Source organism: Medicago sativa, chromosome 8 (genome assembly GCF_051527215.1).
Source record: "Medicago sativa cultivar Bolivia chromosome 8, Bolivia_mono, whole genome shotgun sequence".
Lineage (NCBI taxonomy): Eukaryota > Viridiplantae > Streptophyta > Magnoliopsida > Fabales > Fabaceae > Medicago > Medicago sativa.
The window spans coordinates 69,362,911-69,379,803 of NC_140756.1; the positions used below are offsets into that span (position 1 = coordinate 69,362,911).

Genomic DNA, 16,893 nt, shown 5'->3' on the forward strand with positions numbered 1-16,893 from the left:
TGATGAACAGATGAATTGATTGACCTAGTCATCTCTCCATATTATTTCTTAAACCAATTTTTCCTTAACCATTTTATTTACATTTGCAAACCAAATCTATTGCCTCAGTGCACCCCCCCCATTTTACATACATCCTTAATAATAACGTTACTACCGAGTAGAAGTTGAAACAGTCCCTGTGGATATGAATCTTATAAATTTTATTACTTCGATGCATTTTTAGTACACTTGCTAAAAATCTATCATCAGCTATCCAACTAATAATTAAAAGTACCTTTATGAAAGGTATAAATTCAGAACTAGAACTATGCATTGAAGATGCAAGGTTAAATGAAAAATATTCCACAATCGCTAGAGGTAGTGGAAATTTAAAATGTGGAAAAATCGAATTTGATATAAATCTACAAAGGTTTACACCTAATCGATATTGATTTAAATAGATCCATAGTAATTCACTATAGATTAAAAGATCAGTCTCTTATGAGACCTGAAAGTCATCCTTTTACAATATGTTATAGGATAAATTATGCACTAAGTAATTCTCATCATAGCATAGAGTTTAGTGGAAGAGAAAAAAATTCAAACAAATGAATTATTTGCATCATTTGTACGTTAGAATCTCCAATATTAAGACCATTAGGAAGATCAAGGTCGATCATGTCTATCGAGAAAACTCCTTTGTTAGGACAAAGTAGTAGCATAAAACCAAGTCAACAATTATTGACTAAGTTTTCAGCCCCTAGATCTTCATTTGGAAATGAAGAAAGAGAAGAGCTTAAGAAAGCTATTTCAGAAATAAAATTAGAAGTTACAGACATTAATAAAAAATTATAATGCCTGGCTTAACAATAATAAACGAATTAAAATTATTTAAATTAAAGCTAGAAAATCTAGTTAATCAAATAGAAATAAACTATGATAGGATAATAATGAAAGAGACTCTTTGGAGAACTCGTGAACTATTAATTACACATATTTCTTTTATAGAAGAATTCTTGGAAGAAATGGAAGAAGTAAAAAGCCTTTCTATTCAACAAAAAGAAAGAGCTACATCATTATTATGGCCTTTTCAAGGACTAATTAAACTTGAACAACTCTTAAGTAAAGTTCAAGAAAATTCCGCTGGCGATTCTGCGCCTAACCTGGTATCAGAGCCAGTAACACAATCCTAAGGGAAAAATATATATATAAAAAAAATTATGACGTCTGTTAACCTTTTAACCGACTTAAAAGGTCATGGGTACAAATACCCTGCCCCGTTAGATGGGTACACAAGTTGTCACCTAAATTTTATCCATATGTGCTTAACTTGTTCAATGTTATCTTAGGTCAAGTCTACAAACTTCAAGAGGACATTATGTTTGGTTTAGAAGAGAAGTTGTGAAGAGAGAAATAGGTAAGAGAGAGTATGAGAAGAGAGAAAAAGGTGAGAAATTGAGTAGATTTGAGGGATTGTTTGATACAAGAGAAAGTTAAAAGAAATAGAGAAGAAAGAAGTTTTGATTGAATCAAAAAGTACAAAAATACCCCTGAGATAAAAAATCTCATGAAATTTAATTAATTAAAGTTTAAATAGTTTATTTATTTTAATTATTAATTAATTTGATGAATTTAATGTTTTAATAAACTGACGCCTTAAAAAAAATAGGAAAGGAACTTGTCAAAAAAAAAAAGGGAACTCACGCCTTAAAAAAAAAACTCACGTAAAAAGAAGAAGTTTGAAACAATGAATAAGACAAGGAAGGGCAAATATGGAAATCTGAAAAAAGTACCCCTTTCTCAGCTCTTTCTTCGCTCATGAGAAGAGAAATAAAAAACATGTGGGTCCCACGTGTTTTAACTCTCTCCCCCCTATTTCTTTGCTTTCCAAACAAGAGAAATTGTCAACTTCTCTTCTATTTCTCTCCCCTCAACTTCTCTCTCCCCTAATTCTCTTCTACCAAACACAGTGTAAAGCAGAATTGCTAGGAAAAATATTTGAAAGAGGATAAAGGACATTAACTGCCGTTTGGTTAAAGTTATGGAATAAAAAATCACGTGCTTGGTGTTTGGCATTTTCAAAAGTACTATTTGTAGAAAATGTACTCCTCCATAAGAATAATTTAATGGTAATTGACCAAAATGTTCCTGGAAAATAATTAACTCTAGTAATTCCTCTACCAATTTCTATGTTCGACTGTGTTCATATGCATTGGAAATCAATAATGACTTTTGAAGTACAGTAAATGTAAACAAGAGGAACAAATGTGTTCAATGTATTCTTAATATATTTTGTTCAGTTTCTATGAATTATTAATTTATGATTTTCTTGGGACGGAAAATTATAAAGGGATCTCCCAAAAAATTATTATCTTATTATTTTATCGAGTTTTTCAATTTTTTACATTGGCCCAAGTCGGGACCGGACAAATTTATTATTTTAGAGAGTTTATTAATTTACCGAGTATTAAATTAAAGAGTTTCTACTGTATTTCCCTATGATTTTCGGAATGAAATAATATTGCATGAATCAATTAGACGTTATGTAAATGCCGAAAAACGACCTTTATCAACAACAAAAAATAACTTCCTTAACAAAACGAAAAAAAGGCAAAATTACTTATTTCGTCTCTTAACTTAATTTCAATAAAACTTTCGTCCTTTATCTTTTTCTTTTTTCGATTTAATCATTTATGTTAGAAAATGTCAACATTGTTATTATTTTTTATGGAATTTTTCAATGAAATTTGAGTGGTTATATTTGTATGATGAAAATTTTAGTTTGATTAAAAAAAAAGTCGAAAGACCATGTCAAATAGTCTAGATGAATTTGTTTTAATTTCTTCTTATATTTCCGTATGATCTTCATTCGATGTCTTCCGAAATCCTCATGAGATGTTTTGCTTTGCCGATTTGCATGATTTGCCTTGAATTACATCAAATACACCATAGAAATGCTTGATTTCGGGAAAACTAGAATTGCATTACTCGAAATGAAAATATTACAAAATGTTCCGAAAACCATAGGTTATTGTTCTAAAACTCTGATAACTTGGATCAAAAGTAAATAAAAATGACCGAAAAATATGTTAAAAATAACGTAAGATGATATGTCATCTATCATTTAAGCCTCATTTCATGTACTGATCAACTTGGAAGCTATACCGACTTCCATTGGTAAGCTACTAAATCTAAGACATTTTGATATCTCAAACTGCATCAGCCTTTCAAGTTTATCTGAGGAATTTGGTAATTTGTGCAATCTAAGGAATCTGTACGTGGCAGGTTGTTTAAGTTGTGAATTATCATTCTCAGTCGCCAATCTTCTAAATTTGATAGTGATAACGTGCAATGAAGAGACGATAGTTTGATGAGAAGATTTCCAGCTTATGCTTAATAATATGAAGATAGAGGTTCCTCAGGTTGATGCTAACTTAAACTGGCTTTAGTAAATGATCTCCTAAGGCCTCCTCTTTGAATGACTTCTGTATCATGATAAAACTCCTCCCTTTCTTTGAATGGCTTTCCAACCTTTTCTAATACTTGTTTATGTAAGTTGCTCTAGTATTATAGTATATGATTACAATTCTTCTGTAATCTTTTGTATAAATACATGATTTGTATTAGCTATTCTCAATCAATAAATTCAATTTTTAATTTTTTTTAATTTTCTCATTCTATAGATTTTTTTTTACATGATAATAAGGCTAGTAAATCCTTCTATGTATCTCCAACTCTTAAAAGTTTTTTTTAGTACTTAGGTTTCTATTTTCTTTTTCCCTGTTTTTGAGTTCTTCAATCATAGATCAAAGTTGGCAAGTTGTCGATCCTCCAAACTTGTCAAACATGGCCTTTGTTGCTCCTCCATTGAATGGAAAAAGATACAATGAAGAAGGTGCTGCTTTCAAAGAACAAAGTGAAGTTTGTTATTGGAGATATTCTATTTTCGGCTAATGATTAAACATAAGTGTTAATTATTAACAATATTCTAGTAGATGCATTTTCTGAGTCGCAACAAGTAGATAATGCCATGCATTGACTTTGGAAAATAAGCAACGAACATCTCAATTCAATATTAAGCTAGTTTAGCAGCTTCTTAATCTTTTTTCAAAGTTCATTGTGAGTCAGAAGTATTACAGTATAGTGGGAATAAACTAGAGTTAGGTGAGTTTAACTAGAGTTAGTAGCTTGATTAGAGTAAGTTAGAGTTAGTTACTCCAACTAGTCTCTATATATAGAAACACTCATTGTAGTCTTTCATTATCTTTTATCAATCTATGTTCATTATATATGAGTTTCTATGGATATCTCCCACAAGTATACTCATATGCTTGCTTTCTTGCTGATCACAATCAGAGCGGATGCACAAGGGGGGCCAGGGGTGGCCATGGTCCCCCCCAATTTTTTTTCTTCATACTACTACTCTTGAGATATTACATGTTAGTTTTAATAGGATCCTATGTTTTATTCAATGCGGTCCTCCCAGCCATTCCATTAGTACTTTCAACAGAAGTAATATACTCCCTCCGTTTCAAAATGAATGTCGTTTTAGCCAAAAAAATTTGTTTCAAAATGAATGTCGCTTTCAGTTTCCAATGCAATAATAACTTTTTCTTTTCAATTGTACCCTTCAATTAATACTATGTTACACTACTTCCAAAGTATTATTTTTTCTTTAATGAAAAACAAACCAATAGTTGATTAGGATAATTTGGTAAAATTGTTATGACATTTGACTACTTTATTCCATTCCTTAATATGTGTGCAATTAGCTAAAGCGACACTCATTTTGAAACGGAGGGAGTATATTATATGTGTATTGGGTTTTGTCTTTTATAGGATAAAAACCTTTTAGCTTCTTAAAGAAAAACCCCTTTAATTATGTAAGTATAAAATCAACAATAGAATAAAATAAATCAATTGAAATATGAGTTGCAACACCATGAGTTAATGTGCTTAAAAATGTTAACTTTGAGAGTTTTTCCATTACTGGTGAAATATGTAAAAAAATTAGTTAAGACAAGGAATTCAAATTCATATCCATTGATTATAAATTCTCCCATTTGTTTTGACTCTTCCCGTGTCAACAGCAACAACCGAATGTGTCTTTTAAGCGATAAAAATTATAAAGACAAACCTACACAATAAGATGGAAGATGATTTTCTCAAAGATTACATGATTGTTTATATCGAAGATGAGGTTGTTGCAAAATTCACTTCAAATATGATAATTGATGATTTTGATATTATAAACCACACGGAGTATACAATCAGGCCAACCCAAGTGGGTTATTGTTCAACAATATTAACTTTGAGTATAACTTAAATTTCTTATATATTAATGCATTTGAAGATTAAGTGTTTCTTTAATAAATTACACTGTCATACGCGACATACACCTTTTCAAACTTGGTCCCCCCAATGTTTAAAACCTGGCTCCGCCCCTGATCACAATGATAATTATCCTTGAGATTCCACGATTACTCATAAGAAATATAATGATAACCACACTAATTTCTTTTGTTGGCAAGTCTTCTACTAAAAAACGAGTAGCCACTTCAGGTATTTCCCCATCCAAATCAGCCTATGGATTCTAGACATTGGTGTCACATATTATTATAGACATAGAGCCTATCTAACCTCTTCACCCTTAAATGCATTGGACCTACAATGGTTTGTTAGTTTTCACGTGTATAAATTATATAATGGTTGTGTGTCTAATGCAACCACATTGATAATATATCTGTACCACCACAATTAGTAACATAATGAATAATGTTAATTACAATATTAACACTATTAATCAATACTAATTGAGTAGTTGATTCTAACTTGATATTTGACACTTTCCCTCAAGATGGATCATATATGTCATATGATTCTAGTTTGTTACAAATTTAATCCACTCGAGAGCCTTTGAGATACTTGATGAACACATCAACCAGTTGGTCTTCAGACCTGACCAAATATGTGGTGATTTCACCTGAAAGTAACTTGTCTTTTTGTAATGGCAGTCTATTTTTTTTTCAATGGCAAATAGTAGATATATAAATAATACCTTGTCTCTTACCAAATGGCGGTCTATCTCTATTTGATTGGTTGGTTCATGGAAAATTGGATTGGATGCAATATGGAATGCAATTCGAAAATATATGACTTGTCATATTTATAAAATAATATGACAATACATAATTGAATTACAAGATACAAATTAGCGTTACACTCTATTCATAGCCGTGTCGTGTCTTGGCTTTTCTGATCTTTGCGTGCAATGCATGTACAATGTTGACGACTCTTCAAATCTATTAGTCATTTTTCGTCGTTTGTACAAAGTCATAAGTCATTTGACAATGTCAAACATAATTGTTGATTTGTGCTGCAAGTTTCCACGTATGAGAATAAACTTCCCAGCATCTTGGAGAGGATTGGTGGATTACTCTTAATTTTATCCATATACTTAACTTGTTCAATTCTTCAAGACAAAAATACTTGACTCATTCAATGTACGTTGCTGAAGCAGAATTGTTAGGAAAAATATTTGAAAGAGTATAAAGAACATTAACCGCCGTTTGGTTCAAGTTATGGAATAAAAAATCATGTGTTGTGCATTTGGCATTTTCGAAAGTACTATTTGTAACTCCTCTATAAGAATATTATGATCATTGGTATTTGACCAAAATGTTCCTGGAAATAACTCAAGCAATTCCTCTTCCAATTTCTATGTGCGATTGTTGCTAGTGTTGTGTTGATACCAAATTTCAGCATCCATTAGGTAGTTTGGAAGTAAATCATAATCCCGGTCAACTACACATCAACCACTACTTCCTATCTTTTGATTTGTATATATATTTTTCCATTAAAAAAAAAGTATGATGGGTGATAGAGTTTTTTGAAATGAAGGTTTTTTTTAGAAAGTAGTGTGTTGGTTAAACAAATCACTTTTAAATGGGAATGTATCTCAGTCTTATCCAAACATTGGAGTATAGACTTTATGTAAATGCTGAAAAGCGACCTTTATCAACAACAAAAAATGCTGAAAAACGACATCGTCAAACAATCTAACTCTAAGGTTTCCAAATAAACATTTAGACATTTTCTATTGTGATCACAAAAAGCAAATTTAAGGTTTCCATTAAAAAAAAGGTTAAGGTTTCCAATATTTAAGAGAAGCAATTTGACATTTTCTACAGATTAATTTGACATATATTAAGTTATGTACAAATACAAATGTGGTGCAATACATACTTTTAAAAGGATACTTTAAAAGTATATCGGAAACTTATTTTATATTTATCAATATCATAAACCTATTTGACTGGTTTTCATGTTGATACACACGTATTGTATCTACTTCATCCGTCTCATAATAACTGTGACTTTTGTTGATTCTCAAGACCTCAAAATAATTGTTTTCTAAGGGTTAGATCTTCAAATAATTATCACTTTTGAATACCGATGCAACATTTATAATTATTTTTTTATTACAAAAATTTTTGTTTGTGGTATTTATTTAAAACTTTTATAAAATATAAGTAAATATTGTGTTATTCAATTTCAAGCAATACAATCAAGCAAGCTTTTGTTTCAACGCATCTCAAAATGTATGTTCATATTAAAAAATATATAGATTTTGATAAATTCTTTTGTGGAGTGAACTTTTTGAGACTTTTTAGATGAAAATATAAACACGACACACATTCAACAATGTCAAGATTTGATGAGATGGTAACCTGTGAGACTCTCACAATCCCTTTTAGTGGTCTCTCTAAAGACACTATCTTCATTGAAACTTAATTTTATGATTATATTTAAATTTTAATAAAGTGGAAATGATGTGCCACATAGACAATATCGCATAGGATCCACGTCATTAATAAGTTTGCCACATCATCCATAGAGGAGGCCGGGGAACTAAAACTTTTTGTTGACATTCAAACTAGGAGGATGAGCAAGATAGTTTTAAAATTAGAGATATCAAAAATTAACAATCTTTTTTTTTTTTTAGGGAATCAAAAATTAACAATCTTAAAAATAGGAGGATTAAGATTGCATTTAAGTCTTTTATTTTGATCTTTTTTCAAGTTTATTTATTGTTCAGGTCAAGTTCAACTTCAACAATTTTTATATGGCAAATGCTAACATGTACCTTTAAGGGCACATGCTAATGAATTTTAAATAAAAATAAATGTCTTAAAAGTTGTGCATTCAACTTTATTCAACTTTAAAAAGTCAACATTTTGTTCTTTTTTATGAAAAAAATTCTAATTTTATATTTTTTAACTTGTGACCTAAAGGCTTATCTTAGGCACAAGATAACCCAACCTTTTTATATTCATTGTCTCTCATTTTATTGTCTATGCCTATGTGCTGAGATGGTATTAGAAACAAAAAATGGGCTTTGGTTGATAATGTGACACGTCAACGTAAAAAAAACTCAATTTATAATGGCTGAAAGTTACCAAGTGTTCTTTTCTTTCAGACCAAACAACGTGTGTGTTACCGTGTCAATTATTCAAAGGGTGTCAATTATTTAAGGGAAAGAAAAGAGAAGATTACTACGCACGCAATGTTTCGTAAGAGACAAGAAACAAACAGTGATCATTCTTTTCCTAGCTATAAATACGTATGTTATGTTAGTTTCAATTTCATATCATCCTACTACAACAATAATTCTAAGCTTCACTTCTTGCATAGCTAAAGAACACGGACAGGATAAATCATAATCACCAAATCAAAGGTTCGATATATAGTATTATGGAAATGTGTTCTATTTGACTTTATCTAGTACTAATATTAGTATTTGTGCTTATTTGGGGAAATTTACGAAGTGTATTATCACAAGTTTATATGCTAAGCTGTTTTCAGCTAATTCTATGATAAACTCTTCTTATGAAACATATCATATACAGGTTGCCTTAAGCATGGGAGGAAGAGGTGACTGTCCATGACACTATTTTTATAAGAGTATCAAAATTATTATTTTTATTTAATAATTAGTAGTATATACATATATTATTATTATTTTGGTACATATACATATAAAAAGACAGGCACTCTTTTCGATTTTGTTATTGCGCTAACACATGTATACTATCAACGAATTTTATAGAAATTTTGCGTGCAAATTACAAACGATATTTTAGATAATTTTTTTGATATAGATTAAAATCATAAGTATAGATATTTGCGACATTTAAATGTAATAAACTCAACAATCATATTTATATTTTTCAACAACAACAATAATATAACAAATATAACAAAAATTCTTATCTTTTTTAATAACACCAACAATATGACATTATTATAGAAAATTTTGTTTAAGGGTATAATTGAAATAACAAAAAAAGCCAGCCCAAAATCTCGCCAAAACCCATTATTTTCTTTATATATAGACTAGCGAAAAGACAGACACTCACATGTCTGTCTCTCCGCTCTTTTTATTGCACTAACCTTTAAAAATTATGAACGGTGTTTTTTTTATAAAATTTTGATTTTGATTAAAACTAAAAATATAAATGTTTGTTGCTTTCAAGCTATAACAAATAAAACGAATCATGATATCTATTTTAATGACGCCAACAATATAACAAAAAATTTAATCGATTTTTTTTTTTAATGACACCAACATCAATCTTTATTATAGAAAAAATTATTTAAGGGTATAATTGGGATAATGAAAAAGTAATTATAAATACATTCATCTAGTTTGTTACGCTTTTTAAATGATAAAGAAAAAAACCATATATATATATATATATTCACATCATGTTTGTTACATTTTTTTAATATTTAAATTTATTCTTGTTTATTTGTTACAAATGTTATTTGTATTGAAAATTGAGATCATTTTTGGAAGAAAAAAAAATCAGCCCAAAAGAGCTGAAAGAAGTTATTTTCTTTATATATAATATAGATATAGATATATAGAATATATTTACTTTGATTAATTTTATTGAAAATATTTTTATAAAAAATATTATCATGATTGATGAATAAATCTTTTGCAACAAAAAATAAAAAACGATATCTTAATAATTAAAATAACATAACTTTATTGATTCGTTGAGAACATAAAAAATCTTAAGATCAGCCTTGGCGATATATCATAAATTATATATTTAAAAGAGATTGCTTTATTTTAACTTTTACTTCGGTAGTAATTTTTACATAAACATTTGATATGTATTTATGCTATAAACACTTATGCAACGATGAGTTTTTCTGCCTTTGATAACTTGTGTTCCTTGTTTGATTGAAACAGAGGAAGGAATCAAATTCATGAGTAGCGCCACCACACAGATTATTACCCTTACAACAAGATTTAATGATGTCTTGAACAAAATATCTCAAATTGTTGAAAAAGCGCGAAAGAACCGAAGTGCAAGGCAATTGTTGAGGTCAATCTTGAAGGATTTAACTCCAGTGGTACAAGATATAAAGCATTACAATGAACACTTGGATCACCCCAGAGAAGAAATAAATAGTTTGATAGAAGAAAATGATGCAGAAGAAAGTGCATGCAAATGTTCTTCTGAGAATGATTCCTATGTTGTTGATGAGAACCAATCTCTTATTGTAAATGATGTCGAAGAGACGCTTTATAAGGCCAAAGAAATTCTTGAGCTTCTCAACCATAAATTCAATGAAGATGGATCACTTTTCAAGCGTCCTTTTGATGTTCCTGAAAATCCAAAATTCACTGTTGGGTTGGATATACTATTTAGCAAGTTGAAAATGGAACTTCTGAGGGGTGGTAGCTCCACACTTGTATTAACTGGTTTAGGAGGATTGGGGAAAACCACTCTGGCTACAATGCTTTGTTGGGATGAACAAGTTAATGGTAAGTCATAAATCCTCTTTGCCTCATCTCATGCATGTTTGAATTAGCGGTGTGTTAGACATAATCACAGGAGACTTGAAAAAAAAAATTACGCTGCCACCATAATTTTGCCAAATTCACTTTGATTCTAAACATCTTATACATGAATTATATATATCACTGCCTTAGATGGTACTCAATAATATATGGATGGAAATAAGGACATAGAATTTTTTCCTATAAATATTTCTTATGTGTAGAGCAGCTTAAAGCTGTATTCATGCTCACTCTGATTGCAGATAGTTTGTCCTTAGAGAATATTATGTTTAGGAGCAGTTCATTATTTTCCAAATTACATCATAGGAAAACATTATAGGCTATTCCCTGCAAATGCCGATTTAACATATTAAAGAAGCATTTTTCTTTGAATTAGATTAATTAACCTTCTTTTCTGTCAAGTGTTCATTTAGTTGAGCATGTTAAATGTTAAAGACATCAATTTTTTGTCTTACAATCTGTATTTTGGTTTTAATAGGTAAATTCAAGGAAAACATTATATTTGTCACCTTCTCAAAAACACCCATGTTGAAGACTATTGTAGAGAGAATACATGAACATTGTGGATATCCAGTGCCTGAGTTTCAAAGTGATGAAGATGCTGTCAATAGGTTAGGACTTCTGTTGAAGAAAGTTGAGGGAAGTCCACTATTTTTGGTCCTGGATGATGTGTGGCCAAGCTCAGAGTCCCTTGTTGAGAAGTTTCAATTCCAGATATCAAATTTCAAAATTCTGGTGACTTCAAGGGTTGCATTTCCAAGGTTTAGCACAACATGTATCCTAAAACCTCTTGCTTATGAAGACGCAGTAACGCTTTTCCATCACTATGCTCAGATGGAAAAAAATAGTTCAGATATTATCGACAAAAATCTTGTCGAAAAGGTACTTGTTCTTACTTTCTTACATATATCTGAGCGTTATCTATTATGTAGCATCAACACACTTCAGATTGAAGTCAAATAGAAAGACGCCTAAGTTATAATCATTTGATTACTGACCAAATTTGCTTGCAATTAATTGCAGGTGGTTAGAAGTTGCCAAGGTTTACCGCTTACCATTAAAGTAATTGCTACATCACTCAAAAATCGGCCTCGTGACTTGTGGCGAAAGATAGAGAAGGAACTATCACAAGGTCATTCTATTCTTGATTCTAATACCGAATTACTTACTCGCCTCCAAAAGATCTTTGATGTTTTAGAAGATAATCCCACAATCATGGAGTGCTTCATGGACCTAGCCTTATTTCCCGAAGACCATAGAATTCCTGTCGCTGCGCTCGTTGATATGTGGGCAGAGCTGTATAGACTAGATGACACCGGAATACAAGCAATGGAAATCATCAACAATTTAGGCATCATGAATTTGGCTAATGTCATAATACCAAGGTACTAGCAGTACTATTATTATTATATTTTGTTCTAGGTTACTTAAATTGTTAAATATCTCGCATGTATGATACTCTACATAAATCCAGTGAAATGATTTTTTATCTTTAAGTAACTAATTAACCTCTGCTCATTTACCAGGAAAAATGCAACTGACACAGACAATAACAACTACAATAATCACTTCATCATCCTTCATGATATTCTAAGAGAACTTGGAATTTACCAAAGCACCAAGGAACCGTTTGAGCAAAGAAAGAAACTGATTATTGACATGAATAAAAATAAATGTTGGCTCGCGGAGAAGCAGCAAGGCTTGATGACCCGTATATTGTCAAAGTTTATGAGATTGTGTGTTAAACAAAATCCTCAACAGCTCGCTGCCCGTATATTGTCGGTATCAACTGGTTAGTAATACTACTACCTTTCTCTAAATTTGACCAACTAAAAATTGCTATTGAAAAATTTGTTGCAATCTGTTATTCATTCCTTTTCCGCAATTGACCGCGTGAGTTTCACATTTGTAGATGAAACATGTGCGTTGGATTGGTCTCAAATGCAACCAGCTCAGGTCGAGGTTCTGATTTTAAATCTTCATACCAAGCAGTACTCATTACCCGAGTGGATTGCAAAAATGAGTAAACTAAAAGTTCTGATAATCACAAACTACAGTTTCCATCCTTGTGAACTGAACAACATTGAGCTTCTCGGTTCTTTACAGAACCTGGAAAGAATCAGATTAGAGCGGATTTCCGTTCCTTCCTTCGGCACATTGAAGAATCTGAGAAAACTATCTCTCTACATGTGTAATACAAGAATGGCTTTTGAAAAGGGTAGCATCCTAATTTCAGATGCATTTCCAAATCTAGAAGAATTGAACATTGATTACTGCAAGGATTTGGTGTTATTGCCAACTAGTATCTGTGATATCATCTCACTTAAGAAGCTCAGTGTTACTAATTGCCACAAGATTTCTTCACTTCCTGAAGATATTGGAAAATTGGAGAATTTGGAACTTCTAAGCCTCAGTTCATGTACTGACTTGGAAGCTATACCGACTTCCATTGAAAAGCTGTTAAATCTAAGACATCTTGACATTTCAAACTGCATCAGCCTTTCAAGTTTACCTGAGGAATTTGGTAATTTGTGCAATCTAAGGAATCTGTACATGGCAAGTTGTGCAAGTATTGAATTGCCATTCTCAGTTGTCAATCTTCAGAACTTAAAGACGATAACCTGCGATGAAGAGACGGCTGCTAAATGGGAAGATTTCCAGCGTACGCTTCCCAATATGAAGATAGAGGTTCCTCATGTTGATGTTAACTTAAATTGGCTTCAGTAAATGATCTGCTAAGACCTCTTCTTTGAATGACTTTTGTATAGTATATAATTAAAATTCTTTTGTAATATTTTGTAATTTCTTTTGTATAAATACATGATTTGTATTAGCTATTCTCAATCAATAAATTCAAGTTTTAATTTTTTTAATCTGCTCATTCTATTGATTTATTTATATGATAACAAGGCGGTAGTAAATCCTTCTTTGCTTCTCCAACTTTAAAAAGCTTTTCGTAGTCCTTAGGTTCCTTTTTTCTTGTTTCTTGTTTCTGAGTTCTTCAATCATAGATCAAAGTCGGCAAGAAGCAGTTGATCCTTAAAATTTGTCAAGCATGGTCTTTGTTGCTTTCCATTGAATGGATCAAAATATAACGAAGAAGGTGTTGATTTCAAAGAACAAAATGAAGTTTGTTAATGGAGATATTTCATTATCAGCTACAAATGATTAAACATAGGTGTTATTAATAATAGTTTGGTAGATGCATTTTCTGAGTCACAACAAGTAGATAATGCCCTGCATTTGGAAAATAAGCAACACATATCTCAGTTCAATCTTAAGCAAGTTTAGCATCTTCTTAATCTTTTTTTCCAAAGTTCAATGTGAGTCAAAAGCACAATGATATATAAATAGACACATTTTCTTTTGTTGGCGAGTCTTCTACTAAAAAACGATTAGCCGCTTCAAGTATTTCCCCTTCCAAATTTGCCTATGGATTATAGATATTGGCGTCACTTTTCTTCCTTAAATATTGAACTCTGTGCATTGGACCTATAAAGGTTATATAAGTTTTTATTCCTTATAAATATATCAAATTTCGTTTTAGTCTTTAAAAAAGGTGATTTTTCAACATATATAAATTTCATTTTTATTAGACTATCCTTAAATTTCATTTTTATTCCCGAATAAATTTCATTTTGAAAAATAGTTTGAAGACTTTTAAATTTTTTGTCTTCAAACTATTTTTCAAAATATCAACCAATTAGTCTTCAGACTTGATAAAATATATGGTGATTTTACCTGGAAGTACCTTGTCTCTTACATAATGGTTGTCCATCTCTCTGACTGATTCCTTCATGGAAAATTGGATGCATTGCTGAGTGCAATTTGAAAGCATATGTCTTAGGTGGGGTTTAGCATGGGAAAGGAAATTTGTTTCCCACCATGGGAAAGTTTTTTTCAACGATTAGATTAAAGAGGAGTATGAATTTTATCATGGACTGTCCACACCATATTGTTTTCCTTTCTCTTTTACGTTTCTTTGAAGTTTAGATCTGAAATTTTTTTAATTGAACAATAAAAAAAAATTGGGAAAGGTCAATATCCGGACATCATCATCATCCCCGGAAATACAACCTTCACCGGCGATCTCCGTCCCCGATCATTTTATTAGCGAAACCTCCAGTTCATGCTCCGGTTACTCCTCCGCTCCGATAATCCTTCCTTCTTCGCTCCAACACCAAAATCCGGCCAATTGTTTCTGACGATAATACCAAAGATTCACTCGCCGGCGATGGATTTCGGTGTTGGATTGTCGGCGAACCCTGTTCGCTAATTATATCCAAAATGGTCTTAACATCTTTAACAAAATCATCACCCCTTAAATGTAATTCTTATCATGAACATCATCACTGTCGTCTTCATTATTGTCATCGTCACTTGAGGATTCAGCAGAAAAGAACCTAACTGAAAAACTGAATTTCGGTGGAGTCAAAAAAATGTAATAATTTGAAGGATTAAAAGCACTGAACGAAGCAGCATTCATGAGAGGCTTGTGAACTATATCACAGCGGTTAACATACATGGTAGTGCATTTTTCACATGTTTGAGGTACATGGGGTAGATTGAGAAATGGTCCAATTTAATTTACGCCGGCGATGGAAAATACTTTCATCCAATGAAAGAAAAAAATTCAAGATTTGAACCAAAAAAAAAGTGTAAAAGAGAAAGGAAAAAAATATGATGTAGGCAGTCCATGATAAAATTCATACTCCTCTTTAATCTAATCGTTGAAAAATAATTTCTCATGGTGGGAAACAAATTTCCTTTCCCATGCTAAACCCCACCATGTCTGTCTTATCATATTTATTAAATGATGTGGTATACATGATTGGATGCAATGCAATGTAATATAGTGTAACACAACTATATAGAGAATCTCACAATTCATTTATAAGGTATTTTTGTAATTCAGTCGCTGATGTGTTGCACTCGTCCGATTCATAGAAATCACACAATTCATATGGATCTTCAGCTTCATTAAGAACACCTGCTACATTTCCATAATTACCTAGACGAGACACTCCCCCACCTGAGTATTCCTCGTAAATAGACTTCAAACACGACTGTGTTTTTGTTGTCAAAGATTCTGCCTCAGCACTACTATAGATCCTTCTGGCCATCCAGTCCACAAGCTTCAGTTTACGACGAGGGTCTAATACCATTGCAATCAACAAAAACATGTTAAGAGATTTAGGATCTCCCCAATATTTATTGTATTTTGCCCTCATCTTTAAAGCCATTGACTTTAAACTTGCATCTTCAGAACAACACATTTTCGCAATCTTTTGTCCAACACTAAAAACCTCAAGCATATACAAGTTGCTGGTCAAGTAAGAAGATCCTGAAACACGCACTGTAGCGTCATGAAATATCTTTAGGAATGGAAGAATTGACCCAACTTCTTCCCAATCTTTCAGTGTAGGCACGCCTTTATCTTTCCTCATTTCATTAACATATTGTTGATCTGTGAATTCAAGCTCTATAAAGGTCTTCATATGTTTGAACGCCGAATTCATCATTGTGTAAGTTGCGTTCCACCGCGTCTCACAATCTAGCCCAACATAACCTTTAAATGAAATGGTTTCACGATCAATACATTTCTTGAATCTCTGAAATCTTGAAGGAGTACGTCTGACATACCTCACAGCTGATCGGATTCTCAAAATAGATTCATTAACTATTGTCAGCCCGTCCTTCACAATAAGGTTTAGAATGTGGGCGCAGCACCGTGTGTGAAGGTGCTCTCCATTTGAAACTAGACCATTTTGAGATAGAAGCCATCTTTTGAGATGTCGAATTCCAACGTCATTTGAGGAAGCATTATCCACTGTCACACTAAGTACACGACCAAGTTCCCAACCATTCAAGCACTCCTTAACCGTTTTTGCCATAATTTCTCCTGTGTATTCTGTGACTTGCATAAAATTCAAAACCTTCTTCTGCAATTTCCAATTGTTATCAATGAAATGGGCTGTGAGACACATGTAATTAAAGTTTTGTGTTGATGTCCACGTGTCAGTGGTGAGACAAAC

At 31.7% G+C, this 16,893-nt stretch overlaps 1 protein-coding gene across 2 annotated transcripts; it reads left to right on the plus strand.

Annotated features, from left to right (window-relative positions):
- Positions 1–8,626: 8,626 nt before the first annotated feature.
- On the plus strand, positions 8,627–13,729 carry LOC146900967 (putative disease resistance protein At5g66900). Of its 2 annotated transcripts, none has more exons than XM_085733781.1 (6): positions 8,627–8,913; positions 10,244–10,822; positions 11,337–11,740; positions 11,882–12,243; positions 12,385–12,650; positions 12,771–13,729. In XM_085733781.1, the coding sequence occupies exons 1-6, from the start codon at positions 8,853–8,855 to the stop codon at positions 13,583–13,585; spliced, it is 2,487 nt and encodes an 828-aa protein (XP_085589907.1). In that variant the 5' UTR covers positions 8,627–8,852; the 3' UTR covers positions 13,586–13,729. The 2 variants fall into 2 exon arrangements, with proteins under 2 accessions (XP_085589907.1, XP_085589908.1); XM_085733782.1 differs by having other exon boundaries at positions 8,627–8,716.
- The last annotated feature ends 3,164 nt before the right edge of the window (positions 13,730–16,893 follow it).